This window comes from Oncorhynchus masou, chromosome 26, assembly GCF_036934945.1.
Source record: "Oncorhynchus masou masou isolate Uvic2021 chromosome 26, UVic_Omas_1.1, whole genome shotgun sequence".
Lineage (NCBI taxonomy): Eukaryota > Metazoa > Chordata > Actinopteri > Salmoniformes > Salmonidae > Oncorhynchus > Oncorhynchus masou.
The window spans coordinates 3,222,770-3,237,067 of NC_088237.1; the positions used below are offsets into that span (position 1 = coordinate 3,222,770).

The 14,298-nt window shown below is 45.3% G+C and overlaps 1 protein-coding gene across 2 annotated transcripts in view; it reads right to left on the bottom strand.

Annotated features, from left to right (window-relative positions):
* The window catches only part of LOC135514653 (fibroblast growth factor 12-like), a 108,722-nt gene extending 107,622 nt beyond the window's left edge, over positions 1-1,100 (bottom strand). The window contains exons 1-2 of one of the 2 annotated variants that reach the window (XM_064938127.1): positions 1,026-1,100; positions 706-859 (exon numbers count right to left, since the gene is read on the bottom strand). In XM_064938127.1, the coding sequence (XP_064794199.1) occupies positions 706-745 (40 nt within the window). In that variant the 5' untranslated portion in view covers positions 746-859; positions 1,026-1,100. Of the gene's footprint in view, positions 1-705 lie in introns of both variants that reach the window. The other variant, XM_064938128.1, reaches the window with a different exon arrangement.
* Between the last annotated feature and the right edge of the window lie 13,198 nt (positions 1,101-14,298).

Sequence of the window (14,298 nt, forward strand, 5' to 3'; positions counted from 1 at the left end):
CAGCCTTGCCCATAGCCAGAGAATTGAGAGAACCCACCCTTCCCCTCCTCCAGAAACCCTACGCAGCTGTACATTTGGCAGTTTGACGTTTATTGTCAAGAATCTTGCCCTGCAGGCAGAACTAAGTGATTTCTGCTAGATGGGAAAAATCTAAATTGGCTATATTAAATACACGAAAATAAAAATAGCTTTGGTCTTAATTTAATACTAGGGTTAGGAATTAAAGTTAGCATTGTGGTTAAGGTTAGCGTTAGGTTTAAAATCCGATGTTATGACTTTGTGTAGGTGCCAGCTGACAGCTCCGTAGAGCTGCCTCCAGAACAAGATTCATTACAAAAAACGCTAACCTGCGTAAATTTGCTGCATCAGGGTTCTGTCAGCCATTCACTGAAAACAAAAGCAACGACGTAGCCTACAAGGGCAAGTCGTAGTAGGCTACGGATACTCTACGCCCGAGGCAGCAGGAGACAGACACAGATGTTCGTAGCCAAATAAACCACACCTTATAAATCCACCACTGCCATTTTCATGTTGGCTAAACGGCAAGGCGCCTGTCAAGTGTAGACGAGCACCAAGTACCGCAGTCTACTCATACAGAGGCGTGGGCCACGCACCCCCGCCGTCACGCCACCAGACCCACTGATTCAATACACAGAACACACAACACACACAGTCTGTTATTAAATAAGTAAAGAAGTTGCTTACCGGGTGCTTTGTCTGCTTTATCTACTTTAATGATCTCCATCTCCCGTTGTGATTAGGTTGATCAGGGAGGGAAGTTAGAGACGCTTCGTTTCTGGGAGATGTCAGACCTGTTCTGGTCGGGATGTGGTTCTTCTTCCCCCTGGTTTGTCTGCCTCTGTAATCAACAAGCGTGACCAGTGAGAACAGCTGGTTTATCAATGGCCGGACTGTCCGTGAGTCGATATTGTGTAGGGCAAAATGGCTAACTCGGATATTTTGGGGTGATTTCAGACCGAGCAAATTGAACGCTGTGTCTGTCCACGCGTGTGCATTAAGCCTACCAGTGTCCGCGCGCTGTTTATATCGGGAGCTGTCCTCTCGCCTTGGTGGTGAAGTCTATGCTGCAGCTCGGGCTCCTATGAAATACAGACGTGACGTCACGACAGACTCCCCTGCTGGAGTTTTAAGGTGACATGTTAGACAGTGGAGAGTCACTTCCACTATCGAATTTGTACATCCGACAACAAACACCTGTTATTGTGCACTACCTGATATATATTTTTATAGTCATCAAATAAAGCTTTTTGCTCTTTTACAAAAGTTTTAGAACACCTACTCATTCAAGGGTTTTTATGTATTTTTTACTATTTCCTACATTGTAGAATAATAGTGAAGACCAAAACTTTAAAATAACACACATGGAATCATGTAGTAACCAAAAAAGTGTTAAACAAATCAAAATATATTTTATATTTGAGATTCTTCAAATTGCCACCATTTGCCATGATGACATCTTTGCACACTCTTGGCAGCGTTGACTATCACAAGATAGGGTGCTATCAGATTCCCCCGAATAACATTTTCCTTGTCATAGCCTCCTCTTTTGCGATTTTTACATTGACTCATTTGTGTTCAAAACACTCAGACGTTTGGTTCTCACATAATTTAGCTGAGCTCAGAAGTCCATTTGATCCCATTTATATAGGCCTAAGATTTCTGCTGTCGAGGCTGAAGATACACACTAAACTACAAGTCCTGTTCTTTTCCAGATATAGTCTCAAGTGATGACTCAAATGGGTGCAGGTGTAGGCTGGAGGAATTTAAACATGTTTGCAGGATTTTTAGCAAACAGGTTTAGTGTGTGGGTTTCCATGGTAACACAGGTTGGTACCCAAGTACAGTGATGTTACTTTTGTGTGACCTGTAGGCAGTAGGGGCTGAAGGGCTGCCTGGCTGTAAGTTGCTATGGAGACTATAAGTGATGACATGTTACATTTTAGTTGCTCCAAAAAAGATTGAAATTGAAAATGTTATGGGCCTAGTAGGGCTAGATGTAATGTATTGCAGATAATATAAGCCTATATGGTACTGGTTTATGGTTCTCAATATTTCTAAGGGTGTGTCCTAAATATCACTATATTGCAGTGCAGTACTTTTTACCAAGACCCATATGGCCCTATACAAAAGTATTGCACTATACAGTCTTAGAATTAGGTGTGACTCAAGGAACCCTGGAGATTCTCAAGAAACCCTGGAGTTCCTCAAGGAACCGTTGCAGTCAGGGGTTCATATTTGCACAATTGGTTAGCTGAGGGGTTCTTGGAGGAACTTTCAATGTTTCAATGTTGCAAAGGCTTCTGGAGGAACCTTTTTGCTGGGGCTTGCAGAGCACATTGAATTTATTTCGCAGTTGGATTTGTCGCGCTGCCGGACTCAAAAGCAGAGCTGGCATTATGGGCAGGCCTTAGGGGGCCTGGCCCGTCGTACTTCCTTGCCTGTCCAAATAAAAATAACAAATATTGATCATTTATTTGACCGAGACGTGTGCCGACAGAAAGACGCATCAATCTCAGCTAAAGCATCTGAACGATGCTGTCTGGCCAAGAAGAGCATAAGACAGAGGGATGCTGTTTTGCTTGCTCGGATGCTTTCTCCAGGGAGATAGTTTTAGCCACTTGCGAATTTGAAGGAAAGTTGGTGGGTGCACAGTGAACTGTTCGATTGCTGGAATTATTTTGGACGAATGTACGAAGTTAATTAACCTATTTTTGAAATGATTTGTTTGACAATCAGATGAAAAAATCATGACTGGTTGTGTTCTTGCCATATTAAAAGGTGATACATTTTTACAGTTAAATGACATGTCTTTACTATAAAACCAAAATAAATTAATTCACACATACATAGGAGGTCTCGTAAATCAAATGTCCGTCCAACTGATTCGTTCTGGCGCTGGCCCTGCTCAGAAGAAGAATTAAACATGCTGTTTTTGGCGATAGCTTTATGGGATATCTAGCGACAGCGGGACTGTCAATCTCTCCTGGTTCAAAGTGGAGGAGAGATTGACTTCATCACTACTTGTGAGAGGTATTGACATGTTGGAATATACTGAGCTGTCTGTTTGAACTACTGGCACACAGCTCAGACACCCATGCATACCCCACTAGATTATCCATCCCTATACAAGTACTAATTAAATAGCAATGTTGAATGATACAACATTGGATGTCAAGCCAATTATATTATAACTGTAGCCTCCCTGTTTTAATTCCAAAAGGTTTCTTGTGATGATAATGACACTTGTTTATGATGATAACCTTGCCTACACTTTGATAAATCATGTTACTAAACTGAATAAAAAGAAGAAGAAACGACTCTATGAAACAAAGATAAACGACCTAACAATGGTTGTAAAAAGCTTTGGAGCATCGTAAATGAAATTTTGGGCAAAAAGGCAAACTCCGCTCCATCATGCATTGAATCAGATGGCTCATTCATCCCAAAACTCACTGTTATTGCCAACTACTTTAATAATTTTTTTAATTGCCAAGATTAGCGAATTTAGGCAGGACATGCCAGTAACAAACGCTGACACTACACATCCAAGTATATCTGACAAAAATATGAAAGACAAGCATTGTACTTTTGAAGTCGGTAAAGTGAGTGTGGAAGAGGTGAAAAAAGTATTGTTATCTATCAACAATGATAAGCCACCGGGGTCTGACAACTTGGATTGAATATTATTGAGGATAAGAGCGGACGATATGGCCAATCCTATTTGCCACATCTTCGATCTAAGCCTACTAGAAAGTTTGTGCCCTCAGGCCTGGAGGGAATTAAAACTAATTCCCCCTACCTAAGAATAGTAAAGCACTCTGTATTGGCTCAAATAGCTGACCAATCAGCCAATCAACCCTTAATAAACTTTTGGAAAAAATGGTGTTTGACCAGATACAATGCTATTTAACGGTAAACAAATTGATAGACTTTCAGCACACTTATAGCGGAGGACATTCAACAAGCACAGCACTTATACAAATGACTGATGATTGTCTGAGAGAAATTTATAATACAATGATTGTGGGGGCATGTTTTGTTAGACTTCAGTGAGGCTTTTGACATTATCAATCAAAGACTGCTGCTGGAAAAACGCATGTGTTATGGCTTTAGACCCCCTGATATATTGTAGATAAAGAGTTGCCAGTCTAACAGAACACAGAGGGTGTTCATTAATGGAAGCCTATCCAACATAATCGACGTAGAATCATGAATTCCCCAGGGCAGCTGTCTAGGCTCCTTGAATTTTTCAATCTTGATTAATGACATGCCACTGGCTTTGAGTAAGGTCAGTGTGTCTATGTATGCGGATGACTCAACACTATACACGTCAGCTACTATAGCGACTGAAATGACTGCAACACTTAACAAAGAGCTGCAGTTAGTTTCAAAATGGGTGGCAAGGAATAATTTAGTCATAAATAGTTAAAAAACTAAAAGCATTGTATTTGGGACAAATCATTCACTAAACCCTACACCTCAACTAAATATTGTAATGTATAATGTGGAAATTGAGCAAGGTGAGGTCATGGTGAAAACTGTCATGGTGAAAACATGTTGATACAACAGTAGCTGAGATGGGGAGAACTTTGTCCATAATAAAGCGCTGCTCTGCCTTAACAGCACTATCAACAAGGCAGGTCCCAAAGACCCGAGTTTTGTCGCACCTGGACTACTGTTCAGTTGTGTGGTCTGGTGCCACAAAGAGGGATTTAGGAAAATTTCAGTTGGCTCAGAACAGAGCAGCACAGCTTGCCCTTAGATGTAATACACATAGGGCTAACATTAATAATATGCATGTCAATCTCTCCTGGTTCAAAGTGGAGGAGAGATTGACTTCATCACTACTTGTGAGTGTCAGGATTTGGCCAGGGTTGTTCTGGGCTTTGGTCACTAGATGCCCCCATTGTGCTTTTTGACCTTATGTTTTTTCCCTTGTTCCCCATTATTATTTGCACCTGTGCCTCGTTTACCCTGATTGTATTTAAACCCTTAGTTTCCCTCAGTTCTGTGCTCTGTGTTTGTATGTTAGCACCCAGCCCTAGTGTTCTGTGTATTCTTGTCGATTCCGGTGGATGCTCTTGTGGAATTCTGTTTTTGTTTTGAGTATCTCTTGAGGCTTTTTTGTGCTATTCCTACCACCTTTTGGATTTGCCATTTTTGTATTGAAGGACTTCTCTTTTTTACTTTATTAAATACACCGTCTTAAGTACTGCTGTGTCTGCCTCATCTTCTGGGTTCTGCTGACTATTCGTGGCTCAGTTGGTTAAGTGACTGTTTCTCACTCCGGAGACCCAGGTTCGTAACCGGGTCCTGACAGAAACACAGAGCCAAAAATGAACCCAGAGGCAGCCAGTTCCCAGGACCTTTTTGCCATGCTGTCCCACCACCAGGAGACTGTCCAACGCCACGAAGCCGCCCTGGTTCAGCAAGAGGCCTTAATGGCTAGACATTCTCATCTTCTGTCGGAGATGCTGACTTCCATTAAGCAAATATCTGATCGTCTTACCCCGGCAACAGTTCCCGTCCCAGTACCTCAGATTCACGTACCCATGGCAGTTAACCCCCTGGCTGAACCTCGTCTTCCACCTCCCCAACGGTTCTCAGGTGATCCAAGTGCTTGTAAAGGGTTTCTCACCCAATGTTCTCTCTCCTTTGAGCTACAACCCTCGTCGTTTCCCACCGACCGGTCTAAGATCGCTTATATCATCACCCTTCTGTCGGAAAAAGCCCTGGCCTGGGCTACTGCTGTGTGGGATGCCCATAGTTCCTGCTGTGCCAGCTACTCTGCCTTTGCTGAGGAATTCAAACGAGTGTTTCAAGGCCCAAGCAGTGGTTCTGACTCAGCCAAACAGCTCCTGACTCTCCACCAAGGTTGGCGCAGCGTGACGGACTATGCCATCCAGTTCCGCACGGTGGCAGCAGCAAGTGGCTGGAACAACGAGGCGCTCACGGTGTGCTTTCTGAAAGGCCTTTCCGACACTATCCAAGATGAACTGGCCACTCGGGAACCACCGGACAATCTCGAGTCCCTGATCAAGTTGGCCTCACGCATTGACCAGCGTCTGAGAGAGAGAGAAATCAACCGTAGACCTCTAGCCCCTATCAGTCCCAGCTCAGAGTTCCCACCTTTATCCTTGCTGGCTCCATCGGAACCCATGCAGATTGGACGCATCTCCCAGGCTGAGAGAGACCGCCGGATGAGGGAGCGACGCTGTCTATATTGCGGCAAACCGGGCCATTTCCGTTCCACGTGTCCCGGGCTCCAGGGAAACGCTCTGTCCCGTACAGACCGGGGGGAACTGTAACGGGAAACATAACCTCCTCCCATCCGTCCAACTCCCGTCTGCTCATTCCAGTCACCCTCTCCTGGGACAACCACAAGCTTCACCTTCAAGCCTTGGTAGACTCTGGAGCCGCAGGTAACTTCATGGATGGTGTCTGGGCGAAGAAGAATGGCGTTCCCTCTGAACCTCTAAGTGAACCCATGAGGGTCACTACATTGGATGGAAGTCCTTTGGGATCTGGACTTGTCACTCATGTCACTACCTCCTTGCGACTTTCAGTTTCACAACACCAGGAATTGATGAACTTTCATTTGATCTCCTGTTCCGAGTTCCCTCTCGTCCTTGGATACCCCTGGCTTCACAGCCATAACCCTCACATCGACTGGTCTGTGGGCACTATCAAGCAGTGGGGTCCTACGTGCCAAGCTACTTGTATTTTCCAGAATTCCCGAGTTCTACTCCCGAGTCTTTAGAATCCATCGACCTGACCCGAGTTCCCGAGTGTTACCATGACCTCAAACTGGTGTTTAGCAAACAGAGGGCCACCATGCTACCACCCCATAGACCTTACGATTGCCCCATCGACCTGTTTCCGGGCACTTGCCCCCAGGGGTCGGATCTTTTCCCTATCTCCACCCGAACGAGCTGCTATGGATACCTACATCAAGGACGCTCTGGAAGCAGGCCTCATGCGTCCATCCACCTCCCCGGCGGGAGCAGGGTTTTTCTTTGTGGCCAAGAAAGACGGTGGATTACGTCCTTGCATCGACTACCGGGGACTCAATGCCATAACCGTCCGTAACCGTTACCCGCTACCCCTTATGGCCACAGCCTTCGAGCTGCTCCAGGAAGCAGTTGTTTTCACTAAGCTTGACCTGCGGAACGCATACCATCTTGTGCGGATCAGACCTGGTGACGAGTGGAAGACCGCTTTCAACACGCCTACTGGTCACTATGAATACTTGGTGATGCCCTTCGGCCTGACCAACGCCCCAGCGGTGTTCCAAGCGCTCATAAACGATGTGCTTAGGGATATGCTTAACATATTTGTGTTCGTTTACTTGGATGACATCCTCATCTTTTCGAGCTCCCTTCAAGAACACACTAAGCATGTCAGACAAGTACTCAAACGCCTCCTGGACAGCCATCTGTACGTTAAGCCGAAAAAATGTGAATTCCATTCATCCCGAGTACAATTCCTGGGATTTGTAGTGGAACCCGGTCGAGTCCAAATGGACCCCAGGAAGGTAGGGGCGGTAGCGGATTGGCCCACCCCCAAATCCGTTAAGGAAGTTCAGCGTTTTCCTGGGCTTCACAAACTTTTACCGCAAGTTCATCAAGAACTTCAGCTTGGTGGCAGCCCCTCTCTCAGCTTTAACCAAGGGTGGCAATGCAAGGTTTTTGTGGGGAAGAGAAGCTGAGACGGCCTTCCAAGGACTCAAGCAGCGCGTTCTCTCTGCTCCCATCCTGATACTACCGACTACGGATGAACCATTTGTGGTGGAGGTAGACGCATCAGAGGTTGGTGTTGGAGCTGTCCTGTCTCAGAGGTGTGAAGACAAGAAGCTTCATCCGTGCGCTTTCTTCTCACACCGGCTTACCCCGACTGAGAGGAACTACGATGTGGGGGATCGTGAACTCCTAGCGGTTAAGATGGCATTGAAGGAATGGAGACACTGGCTCGAGGGGGCTTCTCACCCGTTTCAAGTGCTTACGGACCACAAAAATCTGGAGTATATCCAGCAGGCGAAGCGGTTGAACTCTAGACAAGCTAGATGGTCTCTTTTCTTCAATCGATTCCAGTTTATCCTCACCTATCGGCCCGGGTCGAAGAATCTCAAACCGGATGCCCTGTCCCGAGTCTACGCTCCTGCCATTCGAGATGACACGGACATGCCTGTCCTTCCTGCTGCTAAGATTGTGGCTCCGATCTCGTGGCAAGTTGAGGATACCGTGAGACGTGCTCAAGCTAGCGAACCGGACCCGAAAGGAGGTCCTGCCAATCGGTTGTTTGTCCCCAAGGCAGTGAGGACTCAGGTCCTTCTGTGGGGGCACTCCTCTCGCCTCACCTGTCATCCGGGCGTAGGTCGCACCTTGGAGTTCATCCAGCGTAAGTTCTGGTGGCCTACCATAAGAGAAGACGTTGCCACTTTCGTCAATGCCTGTCCCGTGTGCTGCCAGGGCAAATCTTCTCACCTCCGCCCTCAAGGACTCCTTCACCCTTTACCTGTTCCCCACAGACCCTGGTCCCATATCTCATTGGACTTTATTACTGGACTTCCTCCATCCCATGGCAATACTACTATCCTAGTCATAATCGACAGGTTTTCAAAGGCGGCCAGGTTCGTTCCTCTGACTAAGTTACCTTCTGCCAAGGAAACGGCTGAGTTGGTAATTAATCATGTGTTCCGAGTCTTCGGCATTCCTCAAGATATGGTTTCTGACAGAGGTCCCCAGTTCGCCTCAAGGTTTTGGAAGGCCTTCTGCCAACTCATGGGGGCTTCTGCCAGTCTATCTTCAGGGTACCATCCGGAGTCCAACGGCCAAACAGAGAGGATGAATCAAGAGCTGGAAACCACCCTCCGATGTATGACTCGTGACAACCCGTCCACATGGTCATCCTTTATTGTTTGGGCCGAATACGCGCACAACACCTTGCGCTCCTCCTCCACTGGTATGTCCCCGCACGAGTGTCAGTTTGGCTATGCTCCTCCATTGTTCCCGGACCAGGAGGCAGAAGTCAGAGTGCCTTCAGCCTTGAAGTTCGTCAGACGCTGTCGGCTTATGTGGAGGAAGACCCGTCTTAATCTTATGCGCTCCTCACAGAGGTACCAACAACAAGCCAACAGACGTCGCCGTCCCGGGCCTACCCTGCGCCCGGCCAGAGAGTCTGGCTCTCCACAAGAGACTTACCTCTACGGGTGGAGTCTCGCAAGCTGTCCCAAAAATACATCGGTCCCTTCAAGGTTGCCAGGAGAGTTAACCCAGTTTCTTATCGCCTACACTTACCCAGATCCCTTAAGATTAATCCCACATTTCACATTTCATTGTTAAAACCTGTTGTTTTTTCTCCCCTTGTCCCGGCAGACAGACCTCCCCCTCCGCCTCGTGTCATTGGAGGCCAGCCGGCTTATACCGTCCATCGGATACTGGATTCCCGCCGGGTGCAGCGGTCCTGGCAGTATCTGGTGGACTGGGAAGGCTACGGTCCCGAGGAGCGCTCCTGGGTTCCTGCCAAAGACATCCTGGACCCTGACCTCATTCGTCAGTTCAGGGCCCTCCACCCTGAGAGAGCTGGTAGGAACGTCAGGAGCCGTTCCTAGGGGGGGGATTCTGTCAGGATTTGGCCAGGGTTGTTCCGGGCTTTGGTCACTAGATGCCCCCATTGTGCTTTTTGACCTTATGTTTTTTCCCTTGTTCCCCATTATTATTTGCACCTGTGCCTCGTTTACCCTGATTGTATTTAAACCCTTAGTTTCCCTCAGTTCTGTGCTCTGTGTTTGTATGTTAGCACCCAGCCCTAGTGTTCTGTGTATTCTTGTCGATTCCGGTGGATGCTCTTGTGGAATTCTGTTTTTGTTTTGAGTATCTCTTGAGGCTTTTTTGTGCTATTCCTACCACCTTTTGGATTTGCCATTTTTGTATTGAAGGACTTCTCCTTTTTACTTTATTAAATACACCGTCTTAAGTACTGCTGTGTCTGCCTCATCTTCTGGGTTCTGCTGACTATTCGTGGCTCAGTTGGTTAAGTGACTGTTTCTCACTCCGGAGACCCAGGTTCGTAACCGGGTCCTGACAGTGAGAGGTATTGACATGTTGGAATATACTGAGCTGTCTGTTTGAACTACTGGCACACAGCTCAGACACCCATGCATACCCCACTAGACTTGCCACCAGAGGTCTCTTCACTGTCCCCAAGTCCAGAACAGACTATGGGAGACGCACAGTACTACATAGAGCTATGTACATCAAGTAACTCATGCAAGCAGTAAAATTAGATGTAAATAACTAATAAAAATACACCATATGGAACAGCAGGACTGTGAAGCAATACTAACATAGCCACAGACACATGCATACAAACACACAATAACATGGATTTTGTGTTGTAGATATGTAGTAGCAGAGTAGGGGCCTGAGGGCACACACTTAATGTGTTGTGAAATCTTTTGTGAATGTATTGTAACGTTTTTAAAATTGTATAACTGCCTTAATTTTGCTGGACCACCGGAAGAGTATTTTAGGGGATCCCATAATAAATACAAATAAACTCTTAAAAATGCTTGCTTGTTTGGATGATCTAACTGCTGAGTTGCAGGCATTGGGCCACTTAGTTGGAATATTTTCTTTAAAAAGGGCCAGGTTGGGTTGTTGATGCTGGGTTATTGATGCTGGTTAATTAAAATATAACCCAGCGGGTCAGATGAGAAGACTCGGGGCATGGCTTAGTAAAGGCGTCGCTTTCAGATAGTTATTCTTGGCCACCCGTGAGAGTGAACATAATTCCTGTTTTTCGGTTCTGTTGTATTGTCATCCCATGTTAAGGTTTAACACTGACAGTTTTGTAGCTTTAATAGATGTGTATGAGTTGCTCAAGTGCCTACACGAATCCCAATGTTGGAATAGTTACCACTTTATTACTATATTACTATCATTGCATTTGGATGACTGTCATGGTTCTATATGTAATCAGCAATGTTAATATTATATTACAATGTTGCTACAATATGTTATTAAAAAGGTTTAACAATTAACCCCTCCCATTACAAACAGGTTCCTGTTTGAACTTTTACACAGGCAGACCAGTATCAGCATATAAACGTCAATCTGTGACCATTTTTCACAAATCTAGCATCATGTGACAGGGGATCCTCAAATAACTTTTTCAGAGGGGTTCCTCGATGAACCTTTGTGACCTAGAACGGTTCACTGTGTGGCAATTTTTAGAACCCCTAAAGGTTATTCCAGGCTCCTTTACTTCTAGAGTGTAGGGAATAAGGGGCTATTTGGGACGCACACTAAAACCATTGATGGAGAGAAATTAACATAGTGATATATAGAAAACGGTATCTTTTATGGTTTTTCCACTTTGCTGTGGGCTGTACATCACTATGTATTAATGTATGTCAATGTCTACAAGGCTACTTTCTAAGGTTAGGATTGGGAGGGGGGAGCTCATCCTAGATCTGTACCAAGGAGAAACTTCCCCCTTCAGCATGTGATTGCAGAGGTTGGGGCTGGAAAAAGAGGAGTGCGGCCGCACGGTTGTAGTCTAGGCCGCAGGTGTCCTGGCAGGTGCTGTGACAACAGGAAGTAAAAATAACCTGGCAGAGGTAGAGAAGTAGAGAGGTAGGGAGGAGAGGAGGCTGGTGGGGGTGTACACAAAATAGAAATAGATTATCCCAACACATTTGAATGTTTTGGGCCAGACTGTGAGGACAAATTCCGAGAACACAGATATAATCAGTATAAATTCAGATGATATATCGTATGTGCCCCGAAAAACTGTCAATTTCATCAACCCCTACCTTTCATAAGTGCTTTTTATTAATCTACAAGAGAAATTGAGGACCTATAAAGTAGGCTAAAATACAAAAAACAGAGACTCATTTTCAGTCACAGTAAGCAATACATGAAGCTCTTAGTCAGTATGAAGGTGGAGTCTAAATTGATTTCCAAAGTCTCTTCAGAAGGGTGCAACGTTACCAAACGTTCAGATAGAAATGCTTTTTGTAGAACAGATCAGATTTTTTGGCATGCATAATTGAGCATTATGTATTATATTCATTCCATTTCTATCTGCAATGTTTCACCTCACTGAATACACTCCCTTCCTACATGTCAGTCTCTCAGGACAATTAATTGTTGCACCCCACCAAATCATATCAGTCCCTGCGACCTGACTCATCCAACCATATTCACCATGCCATGCCCTCCCTGTTGTTACATCACATCTGGGGCCTGTTGGAACACCTCCTTTTCACCTTCCTTCAGGTAATTAGTGATCTGACAAGGTTGGGTTGGTGAAAGCAACAGGGTGGTAAAACTGGCTTTCATTTTTCCAGGGATTACCTACCAAAAGGGAGGTAGGACGCATGTATAAGTGTGTGCGAACAGTGCTGTTGTCTGTCTCTACCTTACCTACCAACATTAGCCGTAAGAGCAGTCTGGGAGCAGAAGGTTGTCAATATTAGTCATCGTATCTCCTCTCCTCAAGAGGAAGAATCCCAGGCAAGGGACCTCTATTTCGTCCTTTGGCCAAGACACTGTGACGGGCTGAATCTCAAGTATTTCCCTGTGTACTCACTCCTTGCCTCTTTCTCTCCTTGCCTCCAAGTGTGTGCTGTAAAATGTATTGGAGGAATAGTTATATATCTACTAAGCCAAGTGGCTATATGGAGAGGCAGGACGGCTAAGATGGCGAGATGCTGAGGCTTCGGTTCTCTCCTTGTCTGACTGACTGAATCCCCTGGCTGCTACCGTGATGTTTCCTTCCATATGAGACCAACAATGCTCCCTCCACTCCAGTCATCCCGAACTGCTTCAATCAACCCTTCAGCCATCACTCTACATTGTACCCTATCTAAATCAACTTTTGTATTTCTTTTTTCTCTTTGTTTCACTTTTTTTCAGTATATGGGATTCAGCTTTAGCTGTGAACGTGTACAATATTTAAAAAAACCTTACTATATGGATTGGAGGATATGATCCAAGGTTCTGGATTATCTCTGACTTTCTCTCCTTCAGTGGATGGGATGTGAGGAGAGTGTCACGCCCTGGTCTATATTTAATATGTTTATCTTCATTTATTGGGTCAGGCCAGGGTGTGACATGGGTTATTGTGGTGTGTTTTTGTCGTGGTTTTTGTGGGATGTCTAGCGTTAGTCTATGGCTGCCTGAGGCGGTTCTTAATCAGAGTCAGGTGATTATCGTTGTCTCTGATTGGGAACCATATTTAGGCAGCCATATTCTTTGTGTGTTTTGTGGGTGATTGTCCTTAGTGTCCTTGTTCCTGTCGCTGTGTTAGTTTACATAAGTATAGGCTGTTTCGGTTTTCGTTACGTTCATTACGTTCTTGTTTTTTGTAGTATTTGTATTTAGATTCGTGTTACGTTTTTTGATTAAACATGGATCGCAATCTACACGCTGCATTTTGGTCCGACTCTCCTTCGCCTACAGAAAACCGTTACAGAGAGAGGATGAGTGGAATCGAGGAAAGACAATTGCGAAAGAGCCAAGTACTCAAAGGACAGCAGCTACCACAGCTTAAGATGGGTAAACACTACACTAACAGCGCTGAGCCTCTCACAATCAACTCCTGATGATTTTTTTTTGTCTGGCCAACCTAGTGGTACACACACTAAACGATATGGCACAGACCAGGGTCACACACTACAATATTCTTCACCTGGTCGTGAGGATTCTCGATACCACGTTGTCTCGCGAAAATTATGTGATTAGATTTAACTTGGCAACAATGAGCTGTGGCTCAAAGCAGCCTCCCACGTTTTCCGTCAGACATTCCCGCTTGCCATATGGAGTTGAAATATCTAGCCAACATTTTGAATTGAATAGCATTGCTTGTGAACTTCAGAGTTGTAACGATTTGACATTTTGGCTTTAGTTATAGGCAAATACATACTAGTAGTAGTCATCGCTCCTGCTCGTGAGTCTACACATTCTGGGTGATGCAACTTCATCATCTCACTGGCTTCTTCTCTGGCAACCTCTCATTGGCTATTGCTGACCAGCGTTCTCAAAACGTGTTTTTGCAAATCTCACACTAAAAGAGCATTGCAGATTTTGTGCAGATAAAATCAAACATGTTTGTAAATATCAGGACATCTTGGACTGCTCAAAGAGAAGATTGGTAGCTCTCAGATTGCGTCTCTGAACCGCTAACATTAAACGAGCGTCGGTGACAGCCGTGTGCCCCAAGTAGGCAATGACATGGGGATTTTGACAGCTAAATTGTAGCCAAAATCGAGAA